Here is a 21,779-nt window from a genome sequence, read left to right on the forward strand (position 1 = left end):
GAATGAGGTGAGAGATGGGAAAGGACATGGAATGAGGCAAGGAGAGATGGGTGAGGGCTTGGGATGGGGCAAGGAGATGGGAAGGGACATGGAATGAGGTGAGAGATGGGAAAGGACATGGAATGAGGTGAGGAGAGATGGGAAAGGACATGGAATGAGGTGGGAGATGGGAAAGGACATGGAATGAGGTGGGAGATGGGAAAGGACATGGAATGAGGCAAGGAGATGGGAAAGGACATGGAATGAGGTGAGAGATGGGAAAGGACATGGAATGAGGTGGGAGATGGGAAAGGACATGGAATGAGGTGGGAGATGGGAAAGGACATGGAATGAGGTGGGAGATGGGAAAGGACATGGAATGAGGTGGGAGATGGGAAAGGACATGGAATGAGGTGGGAGATGGGAAAGGACATGGAATGAGGTGGGAGATGGGAAAGGACATGGAATGAGGTGGGAGATGGGAAAGGACATGGAATGAGGCAAGGAGATGGGAAAGGACATGGAATGAGGTAAGGAGATGGGAAAGGACATGGAATGAGGTGAGAGATGGGAAAGGACATGGAATGAGGTGGGAGATGGGAAAGGACATGGAATGAGGTGGGAGATGGGAAAGGACATGGAATGAGGCAAGGAGATGGGAAAGGACATGGAATGAGGTAAGGAGATGGGAAAGGACATGGAATGAGGTAAGGAGATGGGAAAGGACATGGAATGAGGTGAGGAGATGGGAAAGGACATGGAATGAGGCAAGGAGAGATGGGAAAGGGTTTGGACTGAGGCAAGGAGACCGGAAAGGACATGGAATGAGGCAAGGAGATGGAAAATGGCCTGGAACGAGGCACGGACATTTCAGAAGGGGCTTGGGATGACTCAAGGAAGGACGGGCAAGAGCTGGGGACAGGGCGAGGCGAGACGTTTGAGCAGACGTTTGAGGGCTCGGAGTGAGAGGCGGCCCAGGCTCTGGGCCAAGGCGCGCCCCGCCCCTCCCTGCCCGGCCCTTCCCTCCCCGAGCATTCCCACGGAAACCCCGGTGCCACCAGCACCGCTCACCGTTGGAGTCTTCTGGTCCTCTGGGAATGTTGGGGTTTTCTGAGGGGAAACAAACAGCAGAGAGACAGTTTTAGGGGCGAGGAGCCGGGCGGGGGTGCGCGGCGGGCGCGGCGGCGGCGGCGCCGTACCGAAGACGATGAGGCGCGTGTGGGTGTCGGTGGAGCCCAGCGGGTTCTGGGCCGTGCAGCGGTACATGGAGCCGTTGAGCTCGGCCGGGACGCGCTCCAGCACCAGCTCCTTCCCGTCGTGCTCGGCGCTGCCGTCCAGGAGCCGGCTCCCCACCCGCGTCCACGTGAACAGCGGCTCCGGGAACACCTCGTTCTGCGGGGACAACGGGGGGCAGCGTGAGAGGGAGCGGGGACGGGAAAGGCTGGAGGTGAGATCAGCAGATCCAGCTGGGGCTGAGGTTGGGTTTAGGTTTGAGTTTGGGTTTGGGTTTAGATTTAGGTTTGAGTTTAGGTTTGGGTTTAGGTTTGAGTCTAGGTTTGGCTTTAGGTTTAGGTTTGGGTCTGACTTTGGGGTTGGGTTTGACTCTGAGATTGAGTTTGGGTCTGGGTCTAGGTTTGACTTTGGGTTCAGGTTTGAGTTTGAGTTTGGGTTCAGGTTTGAGTCTGAGCTTGAGTTTTGGTCTGGGTTTGAGTCTGGGTTTGGGTCTGAGCCTGAGTTTGGGTCTGGGTCTGGGTTTGGGTCTGATTTTGGGTTTAGGTTTGATTTTGGGTTGGGGTTTAAGTTTGAGTCCAAGCTTGAGTTTGGGGTTGGATCTGGGTCTGAGTCTGAGTCTGGGTTTGAGTTTGAGTTTGGGTTTGGGCCTAGGTTTGAGTCTGAGCTTGAGTTTGGGTCTGAGTTTAGGTCTGACTATGGGTTTGGGTTTGAGTCTGGATCTCAGCTTGAATTTGGATCTGAGCCTCAGTTTGGGTCTGGGTTTGTGTTTAGATTTCAGTCTGAGCTTGAGTTTGGGTCTGGGATTGAGTTTGGGTCTGGGTCTGAGCCTGGGTTTAGGTTTGACTTTGGGTTAGGAGGGACCTTTAAGCTCCACCCAGTCCCACCCATCCCGCCATGGGCAGGGACACCTTCCACTATCCCAGATTTCTCCAAGCCCCACCCAAACTGTCCATGGGCCCTTCCAGGGTGGAACAGCCGCAACTTCGGCCACCTCATCCCAACGTGGGGACCGTGATGCCACCAAGGCCACCGAGCCAAACCCACAAATCCTCGGATCGAGGCCGTCCATCGGAACGCTGACCTGGAAGCCCTGCACCAGGATCCGCACGGTGTCCCCCACGCGCGCCCTCGTCGGGGTCATCGTGATCTTCGGACCCTTGGGAGCAACTGCCGGGGAAGGGGACAGGAGGAGCCGTCAGCGCCGCGCCACATTCCCGGTGCCAGGGCTGCCCTTGGAGGGGTTAACGAGGCTTTGACGGATGATCCCGGCCAGGGGTGGCAGCCCCGGGGGGTGAGGTGACGGCTCCGTGATGGATGGCCGGGCTGAGAGACTCGGGAATGATGGATGGATGGATGGACGGGGAGGGAAGGACCCCCCGGGCGGGAGAGCGGGAAAAGCGTGAGGCTGATGGATGGCTGGGATGGGGTGGATTGATGGGAAGGAGTTATTTCCCGACCAAACCCTTCTCTGCTCGGAAAAAAATGGCCAAGAAGGATCAGGTTGGTTTGAAGCCATGGAGATGGACGCCTCAGAGGAGCATTCCCAAAAAATTGTGGCCTTGGTGAGTCTCGCCCAGGATCATTATTGGCACAGGAGACAACCCCAAAGCCTGGCTGGCATAAAATCCCAAGGAAGGCATGGAAAAAACCGGGAATCCCTTTTTCCATGCCAGACCGGGGACGCTCCTCCACTGCGACGGAGGGACACCACACAGGATCTGCTCCTGCTTCCACCTGGGCTTGTGTGGATGTCCCAGGTGGGATGGGACAACCCAGGAGCTTCCGGGACTTTCATGGCAGGAGAAAGGGAATTGGGCAGGAGCGGGGATGTGCTTTGGGTGTGTCAGCTTTGTCACGGATGGGACAAAGCGGACAAGGACACGACCCCGGCAGGACACAGAGGGACAAAGAGCCACCCGGGAGCTGTGCTGGAGGACACTGGAAGCCCTTGGAATGGCCATCCCTGCCCCGGGGGGTCCTTTCCACGTGGGATGGGGCCCTCTGCAGCAGGACCAGGCGCGACGTGCTGAGGATGATCCCACCCTGCCCTGGTTGGGACCAAGAGGCAGCTCTTGGGTTGGTGGCGTGGAGAGTGCAGCTTTTATTGGGAACGTCTTCCCTTTTATTGGGAATCTATATTTTATATAGATATCTGTAGATTATTTATATATTATTAATAATCTATAGATTATAATATAATATAATATATGATAATAGAATAGAATAGAATAGAATGTAATATTATTATATTATTATATAATTATATAATTATATTATTATATTAAATAAATAATCTATAGATTATTTATATCTCTAGATTTTACGTAGATAATATATAAAGATATAGATAATCATCTATATTTTATGTAGATATATATAATGTGCATTTATACTATGGATGTAGGGAAGGGGTTAGCTGGGATCTGCTGGGATGGTGCCTGGAAAACGGGAGTGGATGAGCACCCAAGGAGCTGCAGAGACACCTCTGGGGACAAGGAGACCCGTGGATTTGGGGACAGGGGACGACGTGGGCTGAGCCGTGCCAACTCCGGTCTTGGACCTCCCGGCCAAGAGCAGCAAAGCCGCGAGGTCTCGGCCTTGGATCTAAACCCGAAGAGCTCCGGGACGTGGGGAAATGCAGGATTTCCGTAGTAGGTTTTGGATGCTGGGGAGGAGATTTAATGTCAAGATGTCGGGAAGCCGAGGAGAAGCTCTCCGGGAGATGGTGAGGAGCCAAGTGCTCCACTTGGCCAGGAGCGAAGCCCAGGCTGCTCCACCTGGCTCGGGGTCGGGAAAGCCTTTCCAGAGGAGTGTCCTGAGGCTGGAAAACCCCGTGGAGAGCTCAGCCTCTTCCAGCGGGAGCCGGGAGAGGAGCCCCAGGCAGGGTGAAGGACCCATGGATCCCACGGTCATCTCAGCAGCTTCTGCTCTCCCAGGAGCCTGGAAATGTGGGGAGCCAAATTCCCTGGATTCAATCCCATCAACCTGTCACAGCTCCACGGGCAGGAGCCAAGTTGGGAATTCCTTCCCTGGCAATTCCCACTGGGATGAGCTTTGTGGTGGCCCAATAAGGGTCATGGGATGTCCTTGGATCTCCTGGGACCGGAACAGCTCCAACACCCGACACAGAATCCCCAAAAATCCTTTTTATCCCAGCAGGCCCCACCCTGAACACTGCCCGTGGCTGGGGGGCAACGAACACCTGGAAAATCCCTTCTCCTGCCTGACGGACATCCCAGATCCCTCCTCTCATCCCAGGTTTCGTGGCGCCTCGGCACCACATCTCACCCGACGCAGCCCCGTGGGACCCTCACGCATGCCTGAAAAACCCCAAAGGAAAAGGAAAAGGACAAAATGGAGAGAGAGAAAAGAGTGCAAGGGAAGCAAAACGTGGAATTAAAACAACGGCAACCAAAAAAACAGCTGGGGAAAAGCCCAGAAAAAAAAAATGGAGGGAAAAGAGCTAAAAAAAAAAAAACTAAAAAATGGGGGAAAAGAAGAAAAAGCTGGGGGAAAAAAAAGAAGGAAAAAAAGACCCCCAAAATTGAGAGAAAAGCCAAAAAATAAAAAGGAGAAACAACAACAACAAAAAAGGAAAAGAGGAGAAAAACAGAGAGAAAAGGAGAAAAATACTTTAAAGGCCAAAAATGGGGAAAAAAGGCAAAAAAGGGGGGGGGGAAGCCAGAAAATGGACAGAAAAGTCAAAAAAATGAGAAAAAACCCAAAAAATGGAGAGAAAGTTCAAAAAATGAAGAGAGGAAAGCCAAAAAGTGGGAAAAAAAGGCCAAAGCCAGAGAGAAAAGCAAAAAAAAAAAAAAAAATAGGCCAAAAATGGGGAAAAAAGGCAAAAAGTCGGGGGGGAAAGGGCAAGAATGGGAGAGAAAAGCCAAAAAATAGAAAAACCCAAAAACCGGAGCGACCGTCCAAAAAATGAAAAGAGGAAAGCAAAAAAAAACAAAAAGAAAAAAATCCCCTAAAATCGCCAAACGTGCCGAAACGCCCGGAAAAGTCCCCCAAAATCCCTCGGCTTACCGAGCGTGACCTCCGACTGCATGGGCATGGAGAGCGCCGGGTGCTTGACCTCGCAGCTGAACAGCGCCTCGTTGTCGATCTGCGGGTTCAGGGTCCAGGTGAGCGTGGCCCGCGCCTCGACGGTGCCGTCGCTGACGGGCGCGTGCGTGTGCCGGAAGTAGTAGATGGGCTCGGCCATGTGCACCCAGCGCGGGAACTCCCGGCTCACCACGGTCTCGGGAATGCTTTCCGTCACCCAATCGCGCTCGGCCGCCAGCCCGCGCGGCGGCTCCGCCGTGGGGAAGGGGTTCCCCATTCCCAGCTGGCCCTCGGCAGCCAGCGATTTCGGCAGCTTGGTGTCGTCCAGGTCGCGGTGCAGGAGGTTGCGGGGGGCCCAGCTGCTGGCGCCGGCCGGCGGCTCCGGCAGCGGGGTGGCCTCGATGGGCTCGCCGTCCCTCTTGAAGTACACCTGGAGGGGGACAAAGGGGACGGTGAGTGACGCCGCGGTGTCCCCAGCGTCCCAGCTCCTCCCCGCGGTCTCCGCGGAAAGATGGGATTTGGGCCGATGGATGAGCAGGTGGATTCGGCGGGTTTTATGGCGGTGTTTGGGTGTTCCGTGTGTCGGCCGGAGGGGCGATCCCGCCGGGAGCTCACCAGCGGCGCGGGTTTCCCGCCGGACACCACGCACACCAGGGTGAAGTTCTGCGCCTGGTAGCGGCTGAAGGGGGCCGGGGTGTCCGCGGCCAGCACCGAGATGGACGTCGGGGGAGCTGCCGGAGCACGGCCGGGAGGTCAGCGTGGAGTCCTCTACACCCCCCATCCCATCCCCATCCCCATCCCCATCCCCATCCCCATCCCATCCCATCCCATCCCATCCCATCCCATCCCCATCCCAATCCCATCCCATCCCCATCCCCATCCCGTCTCGTCCCGTCCCGTCCCGTCCCGTCCCGTCCCGTCCCATCCCATCCCATCCCCATCCCATCCCATCCCATCCCATCCCATCCCATCCCATCCCCATCCCATCCCATCCCACCCCATTCCTACCCCCCAAGGATAGCCGACCAATCCCAATCCCCGCTGTTCCCGCACCCTCAGACCCCGCAGCGCTTTTCCCTGGATCCCGATCCCGGTGCTCACCCATGACATTCAGGAAGACATTCCCGGAGGCCAGCACCACCTTCTCCCGCGTGGCCCGGTCGTAGATGCCCACGTGGCACTCGTAGGGACCGTTGTCCGAAATCCGGACCTCGGGAAGGCTGCGCAGGAGGGACGGCGCTCACCGCTCCATCCCCATCCCGTTTTCCCGTGGGATTGATCCCTCGGCACCCGGATACGGCGGCGTTGGACAGGGATCAATAAACCCTTACTGGCTCTAAAGGCTGCGGGCGGAGCTGGGGAATGCTTTGGCAGCCTCAGTTCCCCGGCACTGACAGCTCCTCCCGGGACAAGGAATTGCGTTATGGGAAGGAGACGTGGATGGGAGCACAAATCCGGGCCCGCGGACGCGGCCTGGCCACGGAGCGCCCACGGCAAACCTTGGCACAGGCGCTGCCAGGCCGCCCCAGCGCAGCAAAAGGAGCAAATCCCCAATTCCCAGTGAACCTGGAGCGCTCATCGCTCCGCCCGTATTCCGGAGGCTTTAGACAGGTTTGAGAAAAACGGGAGAGGAGGAGCTGTGCCAAAGGATGGGGGCTGCCGGAGCTGGGAACGCTCGGGAGGCTGCACAGGGCTCAGGCTGCAGATGGGCAGGAAACCTGGCCGGCAGCATCCCACCGCTCTGCTCCCCACCATCCCACCTCTCTGCTCCTCACCATCCCACCGCTCTGCTCCTCACCATCCCACCGCTCTGCTCCTCACCATCCCACCTCTCTGATCCTCACCATCCCACCTCTCTGCTCCCCACCATCCCACCTTTCTGATCCTCACCATCCCACAGTTCTGCTCCTCACCATCCCACCTCTCTGATCCTCACCATCCCACCTCTCTGCTCCCCACCATCCCACCTTTCTGATCCTCATCATCCAACAGTTCTCCTCAGAATCCCACTTTTCCTCTCAGAATCCCTCTTTTCTGCTCCTCACAATCCCACTTTTCTGGCCGGCAGCGTCCCAATCTTTTTGTCCATGCAGCAGAAGCACCCCGCCTCACCAGCCGGCACCATCCCACATTTCCAGCCGGCACCATCCCAACCCATCCCTTCCCACGGTGCCAGTTGGCACCATCCCACCGCCATCCTGCCTCTCCAGCTGGGAGCATCCCACATTTCCAGGCAGCGCCATCCCACCTCTCCAGCTGGTCCCATTCCTCCTCGCTGGTCTGCGGCTTTCTACCTTCCTGGCCGGAAGCATCATCCCAACTTCTCCAGCTGGAAGCTTCCCACATTTCCAGCTGGCGGCATCCCACTTCCCACCTGGGGACATCCCGACTTTCCGGTGGGGACCATCATCCCACCTCTCCAGCTGGAGACATCCCACCATTCCAGCTGACGGCATCACCCACTTCTCCAGCTCCCTGGGATGTGGGGAGCATCCCACAATTCCAGTCAGAAGCGTTATCCCACCGCTCCAGCTGGAGACATCCCGTATTTCCAGGCGGCACCATTAATCCCACCCCACTGCCCAGAAGCCTCCTCCTGCTTTTCCAGCAACATTCCACCTTCCCAGCTGGCAGCGCCATCCCGCTGTTGTGGGGAAGAGCATCCCAGCACCATCGCTCCTTCTGCCGGGCGGAATTCCTGTTTTCCCGGAGATCCATCCTCCTCTCTGCCGGGCGGAATTCCTGTTTTCCCGGAGATCCATCCTCCTCTCTGCCGGGCGGAATTCCTGTTTTCCCGGAGATCCATCCTCCTCTCTGCCGGACAGAATTCCTGTTTTCCAGGAGATCCATCCTCCTCTCTGCCGGGCAGAATTCCTGTTTTCCCGGAGATCCACCCTCCTCTCTGCCGGACAGAATTCCTGTTTTCCCGGAGATCCATCCTCTCTGCCGGACGGAATTCCTGTTTTCCCGGAGATCCATCCTCTCTGCCGGGCGGAATTCCTGTTTTCCCGGAGATCCATCCTCTCTGCCGGGCGGAATTCCTGTTTTCCCGGAGATCCATCCTCCTCTCTGCCGGGCGGAATTCCTGTTTTCCCGGAGATCCCTCCTCCTCTCTGCCGGACAGAATTCCTGTTTTCCCGGAGATCCATCCTCCTCTCTGCCGGGCGGAATTCCTGTTTTCCCGGAGATCCATCCTCCTCTCTGCCGGGCGGAATTCCTGTTTTCCCGGAGATCCCTCCTCCTCTCTGCCGGGCAGAATTCCTGTTTTCCCGGAGATCCATCCTCCTCTCTGCCGGGCGGAATTCCTGTTTTCCCGGAGATCCATCCTCCTCTCTGCCGGGCAGAATTCCTGTTTTCCCGGAGATCCATCCTCCTCTCTGCCGGGCGGAATTCCTGTTTTCCCGGAGATCCATCCTCCTCTCTGCCGGACGGAATTCCTGTTTTCCCGGAGATCCATCCTCCTCTCTGCCGGACAGAATTCCTGTTTTCCCGGAGATCCCTCCTCCTCTCTGCCGGGCGGAATTCCTGTTTTCCCGGAGATCCATCCTCCTCTCTGCCGGACAGAATTCCTGTTTTCCCGGAGATCCATCCTCCTCTCTGCCGGACAGAATTCCTGTTTTCCCGGAGATCCATCCTCCTCTCTGCCGGGCGGAATTCCTGTTTTCCCGGAGATCCATCCTCCTCTCTGCCGGGCGGAATTCCTGTTTTCCCGGAGATCCATCCTCCTCTCTGCCGGGCGGAATTCCTGTTTTCCCGGAGATCCATCCTCCTCTCTGCCGGACAGAATTCCTGTTTTCCCGGAGATCCATCCTCCTCTCTGCCGGGCGGAATTCCTGTTTTCCCGGAGATCCATCCTCCTCTCTGCCGGGCGGAATTCCTGTTTTCCCGGAGATCCATCCTCCTCTCTGCCGGGCGGAATTCCTGTTTTCCCGGAGATCCATCCTCCTCTCTGCCGGACAGAATTCCTGTTTTCCCGGAGATCCATCCTCCTCTCTGCCGGGCGGAATTCCTGTTTTCCCGGAGATCCATCCTCCTCTCTGCCGGGCGGAATTCCTGTTTTCCCGGAGATCCCTCCTCCTCTCCGGCAGCCTCATCCCGCTCACCCATCCCGTGTGGATTGGCGTGATTCCCTCACGGAGCGCTCAGGTTAAAAATCCCGCTCCGGGAATTTTCCCTTCCCGGGGGATTCCAGCTCGGCTTTTCCCTTCTCCCAGCCCCTGGCTGCCTTTCCGCTCCATGGATCCCCCTGGAAGTGAACATTCCCTGCTTCCCATGGATACAACACTTCCAACCGAGCCTCCGCCATCTGTTGCAGCCTCTGATTATCCACGCCTGGATCGGGAATCTCCCGTTCCAGCGCTTGGGAAAGGCTCTGATCCCACTCCATCCCTTCGGGAAGGATTCCTTGGGATTTGCACGCGGATTTTGGAGCCCGACCGGCTCGGTTTGGTATTCCCAAGGACGGGAGACAGGGAACAACCGGCACTGGAAAGACAAACGCACCCGGGCGTGTTCTGTGTTGGGAATACGGGAAAAAAAATGGGATCTGGAAATTCCTGAGATTTTAATCAAGGGAAAGGAAAAAAAAAAAAAAATCGGGATTGGAGAGATTGGATCCCTCCCAGCTTTGTTCTTCACAGCTCCGAGCCGGGATGGAGAGAGGCAGTGCCAGCAGCTCCTGGGCCGTGCTGATAAGGCCGGGAAAACGCTGATAAGGCCGGGAAAACGCTGATAAGAACGGGAAAATGCTGATTAGTCTGCCTCCTCCCGGGATAACACTCCCTGGGAAGGTTCTGCTCGGGAGAACGTTGATAAGGAGTGGGGAAATGCTGATAAGGAACCGGGAAAACGCAGATATGGCCGGCTGCTCCCAGGAAAAAGTTCCTTGGGACGGTTCTGCCTGGGATGACCCTGATAAGGAGTGGAAAAATGCTGATAAGGACCGGGATAAGGCTGATAAGGACTGGGATGATGCTGATAAGGACAGGGGTAGTGCTGATAAGGACCAGGGAGTGGGATAACGCTGATAAGGACGGATCCTCCTGGGATAAAGTTCCTTGGGATCGCTCCAGCCGTTCCTCAACCACGGTAAAGATTCCCCCAAGAAAAGAGAGAATAAATAGACGGGAAAAGAAAGGGAGAATGAACAGGACCGAGAACATGGATTGGGAAATGCTTCATCCACCCCCAAACGCTTCCCGGGCTCGCCCAGTTTTTGGGAGAGGCCAAAATCAGGCAGGACCTTCCCAAAAAAAACCCCAGCGACTGGGAAAAGCGGCTCTGGGAATGATCCCCTTCCCAAGCCAGGTCCTGTTTTCCCTGGAAAAGAAAGGCCATGGGGTGAAAACCTTTTCCCACCAACAGCTCCCAGCTCCGTGCCCAATCCCCTGGTCATTCCCGAAGTTTTCAAGTGCCTGGTGCTGGGGAATTTTCCGCTCCCGAATTCCATCCGTCCTGCAACGTGTGGAGAAAGGGCGGAAAACAGAGCAGCCGGAGCCGGGAAAGGCGGGAGGTTTTCCTCGCAGGCTCAGGGAACATCCCATGGGCAGCGAGTGGTTGGATCCTTGTTCTCTTTCTCCAGGGATGCTCCGGATCCCCCGTTCCGTGCACTGGGATCGTCTGATCCTGCTTCCTGCTCCTGGAATTCTTCTGATCCCTCATGCCATGCTTGGGAATGGTTGATTCCTCCTTCCCTGCTCCAGGGATTCTCCTGATCGCTCATTCCAATTCACTGGGAATGGTTGATTCCTCCTTCCCTGCTCCAGGGATGTTCCTGATCCCTCATTCCATGCACTGGGATTGTCTGATCCTTGTTCCTGCTCCAGGGATTCTCCTGATCCCTCATTCCATGCACTGGGAATGGTTGATTCCTCACCCCGTGAATTCCTTCCCACGGGCACGGGGAATGTTTTAACGCAGTTTAATTCCCCGATTTTCCCGGTGCTCCCGGCCGGAGGGCAGCGACGGCCAAACCTCCAGGAGAGGCCTGGATTTACAGCCGGGCTCAGGGATGGGAAATTCCTGCCTGGAGCTGCCCGAACCGTCTCCAAACAGGAACCGGTGGAATGTCAGGAATTGGTTCTCCTGGGAGGAGCTCGGTGCATCCAGGGAAACCAAACACAGGGATGGAGCAACCCCGGAGCGTGCCCAGAGCATCTCCGGAGCATCCCTGGAGTATCCCTGGAGTATCTCCAGAACACGCCCCGAGCATCCTCTGAGTAACCCTCGAGTATCCCCAGCATCCTCTGACTCCCCTGAGTAACCCTGGAGTAACTCCTGATCCATGGGAACATCCACGTGAGCATCCCGAGCTTCTCCTCAACACCCCCTGAGTATCCTCTGAGTAACCCCCGGAGTGTCCTGAGCATTCCCTGACTCTCCCGAGTATCCTGTGAGTAAGCCTGCAGTAACTCCTGCTCGGTGGGAACATCCATGTGAGCAACCCGAGCTTCTCCTCAACACCCCCTGAGTATCCTCTGAGTAACCCCTGAGCAACCTCTGAGTGACCCCTGAGTGACCCCTGAGTAACACCTGAGTGACCCCTGAGTAACCTCTGAGTGACCCCTGAGTGACCCCTGAGTAACCCCTGAGTGACCCCTGAGCAACCTCTGAGTGACCCCTGAGTGACCCCTGAGTGACCCCTGAGTAACACCTGAGTGACCCCTGAGTGACCCCTGAGTGACCCCTGAGTAACCCCTGAGTGACCCCTGAGTGACCCCTGAGTGACCCCTGAGTGACCCCTGAGTGACCCCTGAGTGACCCCTGAGTAACCCCTGAGTAACCCCCGGGCATCCCCAGAGCAACCCCTGAGTAATCCCGGAGTAATCCCTGAGCATCTCCTGACCGCCCTGAGCTTTTCCGGAGCGTTCCCGGGGCGTTCCCGGAACAACCCCGGAGCATCCCAAACTTCTCCTGAGCAGGGCCTGAGGATCCTCCTGATCCAGCCCATAATATCCCCTCCCCAGCCCTGTTTTCCCACCCTTTTCCCACTCCAAACCCACCTTTATTCCCATTTGTCCTCGGGATAAAAGAATAACTCCAAACACAGGAGGGGAAAACAGCAAAGACATTCCCGAAAAAAATCCCCAATTCCAAAGGGCTGGGAAGAATTCCGGAGCCATTCCGGGTATTTCCAGGTGGAAAACATCCCATGACTGGAGGAAATCCTGGTTTTCCCCCGCCACATCCTCAATCTTTGTTTTCCCCCACAAAAATTCTGGGCAAATCCCACCGGAAATTCTCATTTCCCAAGGAAACGAGGCCGGGAAAGAACCGGAAGGGAAATTTCATCCCGTTTATTTTCCCCTTGGAGGACGCCTCTCCTGACCTTCTTCCCAAGCTCCCGCGTTGGTTTTGGAGCAGCGGGAATGGGGCAGGGGTGGAATCAGGAAAAAACCTGGAATTCTGGAAGTGATTCCCACTTGGACTAAAAGCAAGGAGCCGCTCCCGTGCCTGTTTTATGGAAAAATCCGGATCCGGTTCTCCCAATTTTCCCAAGCTTTGGGTTTCTCTGCCCATTCCCACCTCCCCAAATCCTCGTTCTTCCCAACCTTTTCCCTGAGAACCATCAGGAAAACGGGAACACCCCTTGGCCGGGGGCGAGTTCCGCCGGAATCCTTTCCACGGGGCCAAAAATAGACGGAAAAAATTCCTAAAACTTTTGCATTAACAAGGAAAAGGCACTCACCGCACGGTGGATTGGTAAACGAGGTCTTCCCGCTTCCGGTAGTTTTCCATCTGGGAAAAGTTGGTGGAAAACATGGCATCGAAGGTGAAGATCTTCTGCTTGATGGTGCCGCCGTCAGTGACCTGCGGGAAACAACCCCGGGGTCCCAAATCCGGGAATTTCCGGCCCGGTTTTGGAATATTTTGGAAAGGTGTGTTTTTTTTTTTTTAAATGCTGGGAATCGGAATGATTGGATTTGGGATTGAATCGATTTGTTTAAACCGGAAGGCGTTTCCTTCGGCTTGATCGGGGTTTTTTGGCGCTCTGACGCGATTGTTGGTGTTTCGAGATCGGTTTCGATCGGAATGAATCCATTGGAATTTCAACCTCGACGGAGCGCCGTGAACACATTTCTTTCAATCTTTCACGCGCTGCGTTTAAATACTAACACTTGAATTTCAGTTTCAAGTTTGGGGTTTTTTTTTTTTTTTTCCGTTTGTTCCTGTTCTTGGTTTTATTTTTATGACATCGCGCTTTCCCAATTTATCCACGGAATCCCAGCATCTTTCAGCTTGGAATTCATGGATTTCTGACGCCCCTGCTGAGACGGAATCAAAACCCGCGTTTTCCATCCCGTTATTCCATTTTCCCAGCCGGGAATTGTCATTTGGAAACGGCAAACGGCTTTTCTTGGGAATGGTTTGTTCCCTGTGCCTCCCAGCGCCTCTGGATTTATCTTCCCTGCTTTTGAGGAGGAGTCGGAGTGGAAAAATAAGGAGGAAAATGGGAATTTTGGGGGCTAAACCAGCTCCCAGCAAAGAGTCAAAATTCCCGTTGTTTAAAATAAACCGGGAGCAGCAGAAGAAGATTTTTGGGATTTAACCCTCAAATCCAACATTTCCGCAGGACAAAACCCCAAATCCCCACCCAACGCTTGGCCAAAATTCCGCCGCAATTCCCGATTTCCCCTTTTCCCGCTTTTTTACGGCTAAAAGAGGAAAGAAAATCCGTCACTAAAAAAAACCACTTCCAATTTATTGTCCCAGGCTGAGGCTTTTATAGGAAAGAAATTCCAGCCTGGCACGGATGTGGGATAAAGAAAAACGGGAAAAATGACGGGAGTTGTAAATCTCCAACCTCGGGAAGTTTCCAAGGATTCTTCCTGAGTTTTCTTTGGATTTGAGGAGAAATCTGGGATTTGCTCCGGGATGGAGACGGGATCCAAATCCAAAGGGATTTTAGGGATTTTTGTGGAGTGGGAAGCGCTGGGAATGGTGGGGGCGGCACCCACGGATCGGGAATTTTCAACCTTGGGATTTTTCCCAACATCTGGGCAGATGTGGGCCCAAATCCCGCTGTATCCAGGGATAGGAGTGGGAAAATGCCACTGGAATCACGGCTGGAATCACCCTCCGGGAATCCTCGCCTTCCCTGAGGGCTGGGAGCTGGGAAGAGCCACATCCCCGAGGGAATTCCAGGTAGTTAAAGGCTCCCAGGAAAAATCCCGGCAGGAATTCTCTCTCTCCAGGGATCAGCCCTAATTCCAGCCTTTTATCCATGCCCGGGGGGGATTTTTTTGGGAAGGGAACCTCCAGAGGAATTCGGCATCCCATCGTTCCTGTCCCAACGGATGCCTCCACATCCAGGAATTTTGGGGAAAAGGGGCACAGGAACACATTCCAGGCTCTGCTTGCAGAAAAAAAATCCCAGGAAAAAATCCCATTCCCGACAAAACGCGGCGGTTCCAGAGCCCTGCCGCCCTCCCCTCCACCGTGACCCGAACAAATCCCAAAATCCATTCAAGTGAACATTCGCTGCTCCCACAATCCATTAAAATCTCCCGACCCTCCCAGCGGGATGCCCAAAGGACACGAAATCATCGGGAAGCGATGGATGCGGGATGAAGGGAGCGGGCTGGGAGCGCGTGGAAAAGGCCGGAATTGGGATCTGATCCAGACTCCGTGTCCCCGGGATGGATCCGTGGATTCTCTTTCTCCGAGCAAATGGAAATGACTCTGGGAAGAGGGAAAATTGCCTGGAGCAGCTGCAGCGCTCCCGGTGTTTGGGGATTGGGGCCGCAGTGGCCTGGAAAATTCCCGATTTAGGTTTTCCCTGCTCCCGCTCGTTCCCTGGAGAATTACAACCAACGGGAAAAGCTGCTCATCCCGGAAAATTCCAGATTTAGGTGTTTTTCTGTCCATTCCCTGGAGAATCAACTGGGGAAAACTCCTAATCTTGGAAAATCCCGGGTTTAGGTTTTTCCTGCCTATTCCCTGGAGAATCACAAACAATGGGAAGAACTCCTCATCCCGGAAAACTCCAGATTTAAGATTTTCCTGCCTATTCCCTGGAGAATTGACCAGGAACAACTCGTTATCCTGGAAAACTCCCGTTTTAGATTTTCCCTGCCTCCCTCGCCCTTTCCCTGGAGAATCCGCATCCAGCTGAAATCCAACCTCCCATCCCGAACTTCCTGCACCACTGATCCCACCCTGCTCAAATTCCCAAAATCCAGAGGAGCTGATTCCTTTGCCTGATCCCGGATGGTGCGATCCCGAAATGAATCCCACATCCCAAAGGGATCGCCCACCGCCCTTTTCCAGCATCCCAAAAAAACCGGGGGAATGAGCGGATCAATGTTTCACAGGAGAGCTGTGCAATTCGCGGAGGCGCATCCCAGATTTCCGCTGCCTCTCCGGAACCGGAGCGATGCCCTGGGAATAACGGGGTCCATGAATTCCATGGATGCTCCCGACCTTTTCCCCCTGAGCATGAGGAATTTGCAGCATTCCCAATCCCGACGTTTCGGTTCTCCTCTTGGAGATGGATGGCTCCAGTCCGCCCTCCCGGCTGGGAATCTCACCGTCAGCAGCTCCGCTCCGTTTTTAGGGAATTCCCCCTCTTCCAGGAAAACTCAAGGGAAGAGGAGTGGGCTTGGAAATCCAGGCACAGCCCGCTCTGAGTGGAGTTGCCTGGAAAATGTGGAATTTCTGGGAGCAAGAGGGGAAAAGCAGCATTCCGGTGTCTCCTCCTGAGCTGATTCCCAAATTTCGGAGGCTCTGGGAAGGGTTTGGGATTTGGGTGTCCCTCCCTTGGCTCCGGTGCTCCGCTTGGAGCCGGAGCTGCCGCGGGCGGGGCTTTATCCGTGTCGCTGCCGGCATTCCCGCTTGGAGGTGACATTCCCGCCTGGAGCCACCTCGGATGGGGCCGGGATATCCGGGATGTCTCCTTTTCCCAAGGGGCCGGAGCCTTGGCACCATCGATGGGGCGGCTCTGAGCGGTGCCGCCAACATCTGGAACGCACCGACTCCCAACATCTGGAGCGATCCAGGCCAGAAACGTCTGGAGCGAGCCAGCCCCCGCCCACATCTGGAATGGACCGATGCCCATCAGCATCTGGAATGATCCAGCCCCCCCCCCACATCTGGAGTGCCCATGACCCCTCAACATCTGGAATGCACCAGCCCAGCAACAGCTGGAACGCACTTGGCTTGCCAACGTCTGGAATGTTCCAGCCCCTCCCCTTGCCATGGGGGTGGATTTCCAAGCCCCTTCAGCCTCTCCCAGGAAAATCCCAGGTGGAGCGAAAAGCTTTGGAATTTCCCTGCTCCGGGTGGGGCTATGGAGAGCAGTGACTGCACCGGGGGACACTGCCGGGAGCAATCCCATGGATACCACCGGGAGCAATTCCCATAAACCATGGACACCACCAGGAGCAATTCCCATACTCCATGGATACTACAGGAAGGAATTCCCATACTCCATGGACACCACCGGGAGCAATTCCCATAAACCATGGATACTACAGGAAGGAATTCCCATACTCCATGGACACCACCGGGAGCAATTCCAGGGCCCTGCTCCCAGCAATCCCAGCTCCAGCACGGATTTCATTCCCTTCTCACTAATTACCCCGAGCACCAAGCTCTAATAGATGGAGGCTCCTCCCCATTCCCGCCCCTCATTCCCGGGTATCCCAGGAATCCCACTCGGCGCCGGGAGCGGCCAGGGAATGGTGCATGGCCCCGGTCTGACACCCCAAATCGGCCAAACCCCGTTTGCCATTCCCGAATTCCCGTGCTCCCAGCCCAACCCAGCTCTGCTGCACGGAGCAGACTGGAGCCTCCGAGGATTTTCCCTCCTTCTCCCGCTTCCTTGTTATTTTCCCTGAGCTCCACCGGGAAAAGGAGCCGATTTCCCGGTTCCCATCCCAGCACCGACCGCACAACTCCGGGATCCGACACGAACCACGGGAAAGCTCCGGGTGTTCCCGGCCTCGTATTCCCAGCGGCTTCCACCACCCCCATCTCCTGCCGAGGCTTTTTCAGGACTTCTCCAGGTGCGGATCCGTGTTCGCACCTGTTCCCGGGAACATCACACCTTCCGGAGGCGTTGGGGTTGTTGGATGTTAATTAACGCCTCCGCTCGCGTTCCCGTTTATTCTGGGAAAGATTCCCTCTGCTCATCCCGGGAGCGCCGAAACCGGCGGCATTCCAGCGGCTGGGGGCATTCCCAGCGGGAGGAAAGGCTTGGCCCTGTCTGCGCCTCAGCCCGGGGAATCCGGCGGGATCGCTGGAATTCTGGGTGTGGGTGGCAGTGCGGGGCTGCTCCGTGGCGTTTCACCCGTGGGATGAGATTCCTCGGCCTCGGAGGGCACGGATCCCAACGGCATCGCCCAGCTGGGAGTTATGGATGCATCCCGTGGGTCGTGGATGCACCCTGTGGGTTAGGGATCCATCCCTGGGGTTAGGGATCCATCCCTGGGGTTAGGGATCCATCCCAGAGGTTATGGATTCACCCCAGGGGTTATGGATCCATCCCAGAGGTTATGGATTCACCCCAGGGGTTATGGATATATCCCAGGGGTTATGGATCCATCCCATGGATTATGGATTCATCCCATGGGTTATGGATCCATCCCAGGAGTTATGGATCCATCCCATGGATTACGGATCCATCCCAGGGTTTATGGATCCATCCTATGGATTACGGCTCCATCCCATGGATTACGGATCCATCCCAGGGTTTATGGATCCATCCCATGGATTGTGGATCCATCGCACGGATTGTGGACCCATTCCAGGGTTTATGGATCCATTCCAGGGTTTATGGACCCATCCTGTGGATTGTGGATCCATCCCAGGTGTTATGGATCCATCCCATGGATTACGGATCCATCCCAGGTGTTATGGATCCATCCCAGGGGTGACGGATCCATCCCATGGATTGTGGATCCATCCCATGGATTACGGATCCATTCCCGGGGTTATTCCCACCCCATTCCCCACCAAAGCGCTGCCCTTGACTTCTCCACCTCTCTCCCCCTTTCCCTCCCGCTGCCGGCCCTGGAGCAGCTCACATGGCTCAGGCTGCCGGAGCTCCCTCTGCTCCCTGTCCAAGAAATCCCGGGAGAGAGGAGCCCGGCCTGACCCCAATCCAGCGCTCCGGAGCCACATTCCCAGGATTTACAAGCGGAATAAATGGAACTCCGCGGCTCCAGCGGCCCCGCCCCGGCTCTCCCGGATCCATCCATCACCTCCAACACCCCAGAGCTGCCACCGGAGCTTTGGGAAGCTGCAAAAGTCCGGGAGTGAGACAACACAGGGAGAAAAATAGGGAAAATACCTAAAATCAGGGAGGAATTTGGCAAATCCTGAGATGCTCCACGAAAAACCCAACTTGCCAAACCGGGAAAGGAGCAAGAGGGAAGGAGGGGGTAAAAAAAAAACCCTGGAAGAGAGGGGGGATTTGTGGGGATAAAAATAAAAGCTGGGATATTTTTTTGCCCTTCCCTTTCCCTCCGAGGTTTCTCGGAGCATCATTTGCTCCGGAGCAGCGGCCGCTCCCGCTCCCGCATCCCTCCTCGCAGAGGGGGGATTATGCAAATCCAGCCCCAGCTCCCGGGAAAGTGGGTTAATCCAATATTACCGAGTGGAAAAGGGAAGGAAAAACCTGGTGGAGATGGCGGAGCCAGCAGAAAATAAAAATAAAAAAAATAAAAATTCCTCCCTAAAAAAAAAAGGGGGAGAGAGGAAGCCAATTCCGAGCTGGAATTTCAGATCTGGGGCGGCTTTGGGGGTTCTATTCCCTGCCTGAATCCCCTCCGGGATCCATCCATAAATAATTACAGGAGAAAAAAATCCATCTGGGATTCCACGGAAATGTTCCTCATCACATTCCAGCAGCCGGATCTGTGCCCATCCTTTCCCTCTTTATAAACCTGGGAATGCAGCGGAGCCTTAGGGAAGGGCCGCTCCTTGTTCAGGGAGCAGGAGCAGGGTGGGAAATCCCAGGAAAAACCATTCCCAGCTGCTCCATCCGATGCCACCGGCGTCACTCGCCCTCTCTTTGCCTCCCCCAGGAGTTTTCCCTGGAAAATTTCAGGGTTTTTCTTGGATAAAACCATGTGTGGCTGGCAGATTATCCCAAATTTCCCTGGAGAAAGTTCAGGGTCGGTGAACCTGAGGCTGGATCAAGGCTTGGCAATGATGATCCAGGGGCTTCCAGCTGCAGCCTCCAAATCCCAAATTCCCCTTCCAGATAAAACCAGGCTCCAAATCCTTCTTTTCCCAAATAAAACCAGGCTCCAAAACCTTCCTTTCCCAAAAAAAAAAAAAAACGGCCACAAAAATCCTTTCTTTCCCAAATAAACCCGGCCTCCAAATTTCCCTTCCCAAATAAAACCAGGCTCCAAATCGCCCCTTTCCCAAATAAAATCAGTTCAACATCCCAAATTCCCGAAGGTTTTGGGAACAGGGACAAGTTATTTTGGAAAAACTCCACACGAAGATCCCCCAAACTTCTCCCCCGACCCCGGATATCCCGATTTTCCCCGATTCCTCCCTTTCCCCCATCCCTATCCAACCCCCCAAACTCTGGGCAGAGCGGCGCCAACCTCAGCTCCGAGCTCCAAAATTCCCAACCCAGCCCAGAGCCGAACCTTCCTTAAATCCCCTCGCCGGCCACCCCAAACCACCCGGCAAAACCCACCCGGAGCCCTCGGCGATCCCAAATCCTCGCCACATCCCTCCCAGCCCCGCTTCCCGAGGCCAGCCCGGCTCCCTGGATTTGATATTCCCATCAAGGCGGAGAGCTCCGTCTGCTTTTCCCTGCCTCGTCCAGCCTTGACCTCGCGTTCCCGATCCCGAGGCGCCGGAGCTCACCCGGTACCAGACGATCTCCCGCATCTTGCCGTCGGTTTTGAAGTTGCATTTCAGGGTCACGGCGTCTCCCACCACCACCGGCGGCAGGGGCTCCATGCTGACGGTCAGATAAGCTGGAAAAGCGGGATAAGGAAAAGGCAGGGAAAGAGAGCTGAGCTCCAGGGGAGTTCGGATAAGAGGTTAAATCGCTGTTTCCCGGGAATTTTAGGGATTGGAGGCACTGCTGGATGCCGGGGAAAGCCCCGCCAAGTTCTGGCCCCGCGCAGGGATGGATTTGGGCCCCCCCAAAAAAATCCAAGTTGAAGGAAATCTTTCCCGAATTTGGGAAAATCCCACCCCAAATTCCCGTCCTTCCTACGGAGCTGCTGGCTCTGCCTTGGGCTCTGTCGTCTCTCCCCATTCCCTGCCCCGTGTTTCCAGAGAACTTCCCAAATCCCTCCTTCCCGACGGGAATGGCTCCAAGAGCTTCCCCTGAGGATGCACAACCCCCACCCAGCGGTTTTCCAGCTCCTTCCCCGTGTCCTCACAGATTCTGGATCCACCCTCACTCCGGAGGGAAAATCGGAGCCTGGGCAGCTCCACCCGTCCCTTTTCTCCCTCTTTTTCCTCGATTTGTTGGGAAATCGGGAGCGGGGAGCAGCCGGGAGGCAGCAGGGCAGGGAATTGCATTCCTGCTTTATTTTCCTGCTTTTCCTGCAGGTGCTGGGAATCGATGGATTGACAGAGTGACAACTCCCAGCCTTTCCTCGGCATCCTTCCCTGTTCGGCACCGAGACATCCCCAAAAATTCCAAATTCCCTTTTTTTTTTTTTTTTTTTCCTAATCGCTCCTCACACCAGGTGGGAAAAGAGCTGAGGAACAAGTCCTGAGGAAACAGGAGCACGTTTGGAAACGGAGCTGGAAATCCGAGATCCCTTTGCGGGAGATGCCCTGAGAGGGGAGAAGGTGAATTGCCGGGAATTTTTTTTGGTGCCTCCCAGGCAGTGACCCGAAGCTCAGCGTTCCTTGTAAAACAACTTGGAGGTGTTTGTGCCGTAAATCCCCGGCACGACCTGCGGGAGAACACGCTCCGGGAACACGTGCCGGCTGCGGCAGCAGGGCAGCGTGGCCTGGAATATTGAGCACCGGGGGAAAAAAAAAAAAAACCTGGAAAATCCCGTTTTCTGCTGCTTTTGGGGGGGCTGCGGGAACAGCTCCGCATGAGGAACTACGGGGAAAAAAAAAAAAAAAAGTGGATTTTTGGGAATGTTTGGGGGTAGGGCTGAGGGTTAAATCCCTCCTCAGCCCCAAGGGATGCTTGGAATGAGGGAATTTTGATGCTGCACCCCAGAATCCCGGTTTTCCTCGCTGTGGGAACAAGCCAAATCCTGGCCGACATTCCCTGCCCGCCCGAGGCCGGCGCTTTGCCGGCCTCTCCCTGCCTGTCCAGGGTTTATTTTTGTTCCTAAAGCGGGGATTAAATCCCCGCCGTCGCCGAGGGGCCCTTGGATTCGGGACTCTGCGGATGGAAAAGGCAGGAATGGGAGGAGGAGGAGGAGGAGGGAGGGAGGGAGGAAGGGCAGCCGAGGTCTCTCCGGCTGCCCCGATTCCCCTCGCTCGGCTTTTGACATTTCCGAACGCCGGGATGAGCAACAGGCGCGGAAAACCGGCGGGGGATGAGCAAATCCTTGGCAGCGCGGCGGGATCCG

The 21,779-nt window shown here is 55.6% G+C and overlaps 1 protein-coding gene across 1 annotated transcript in view; it reads right to left on the reverse strand.

Moving 5' to 3' along the window:
• The window catches only part of IGSF21 (immunoglobin superfamily member 21), a 44,232-nt gene that overhangs the window by 520 nt on the left and 21,933 nt on the right, over positions 1–21,779 (reverse strand). Inside the window, exons 2-9 of the mRNA XM_066203036.1 lie at positions 20,092–20,204; positions 12,950–13,071; positions 6,364–6,482; positions 5,878–5,993; positions 5,245–5,692; positions 2,294–2,379; positions 1,179–1,371; positions 1,051–1,089 (exon numbers count right to left, since the gene is read on the reverse strand). Of these exons, the coding sequence (XP_066059133.1) occupies positions 1,051–1,089; positions 1,179–1,371; positions 2,294–2,379; positions 5,245–5,692; positions 5,878–5,993; positions 6,364–6,482; positions 12,950–13,071; positions 20,092–20,204 (1,236 nt within the window). The remainder of the gene's footprint in view (positions 1–1,050; positions 1,090–1,178; positions 1,372–2,293; positions 2,380–5,244; positions 5,693–5,877; positions 5,994–6,363; positions 6,483–12,949; positions 13,072–20,091; positions 20,205–21,779) is intronic.

This window comes from Chamaea fasciata, unplaced genomic scaffold (assembly GCF_029207755.1).
Source record: "Chamaea fasciata isolate MVZ Bird 193981 ecotype frontalis unplaced genomic scaffold, bChaFas1.0.hap1 SCAF_23, whole genome shotgun sequence".
Lineage (NCBI taxonomy): Eukaryota > Metazoa > Chordata > Aves > Passeriformes > Sylviidae > Chamaea > Chamaea fasciata.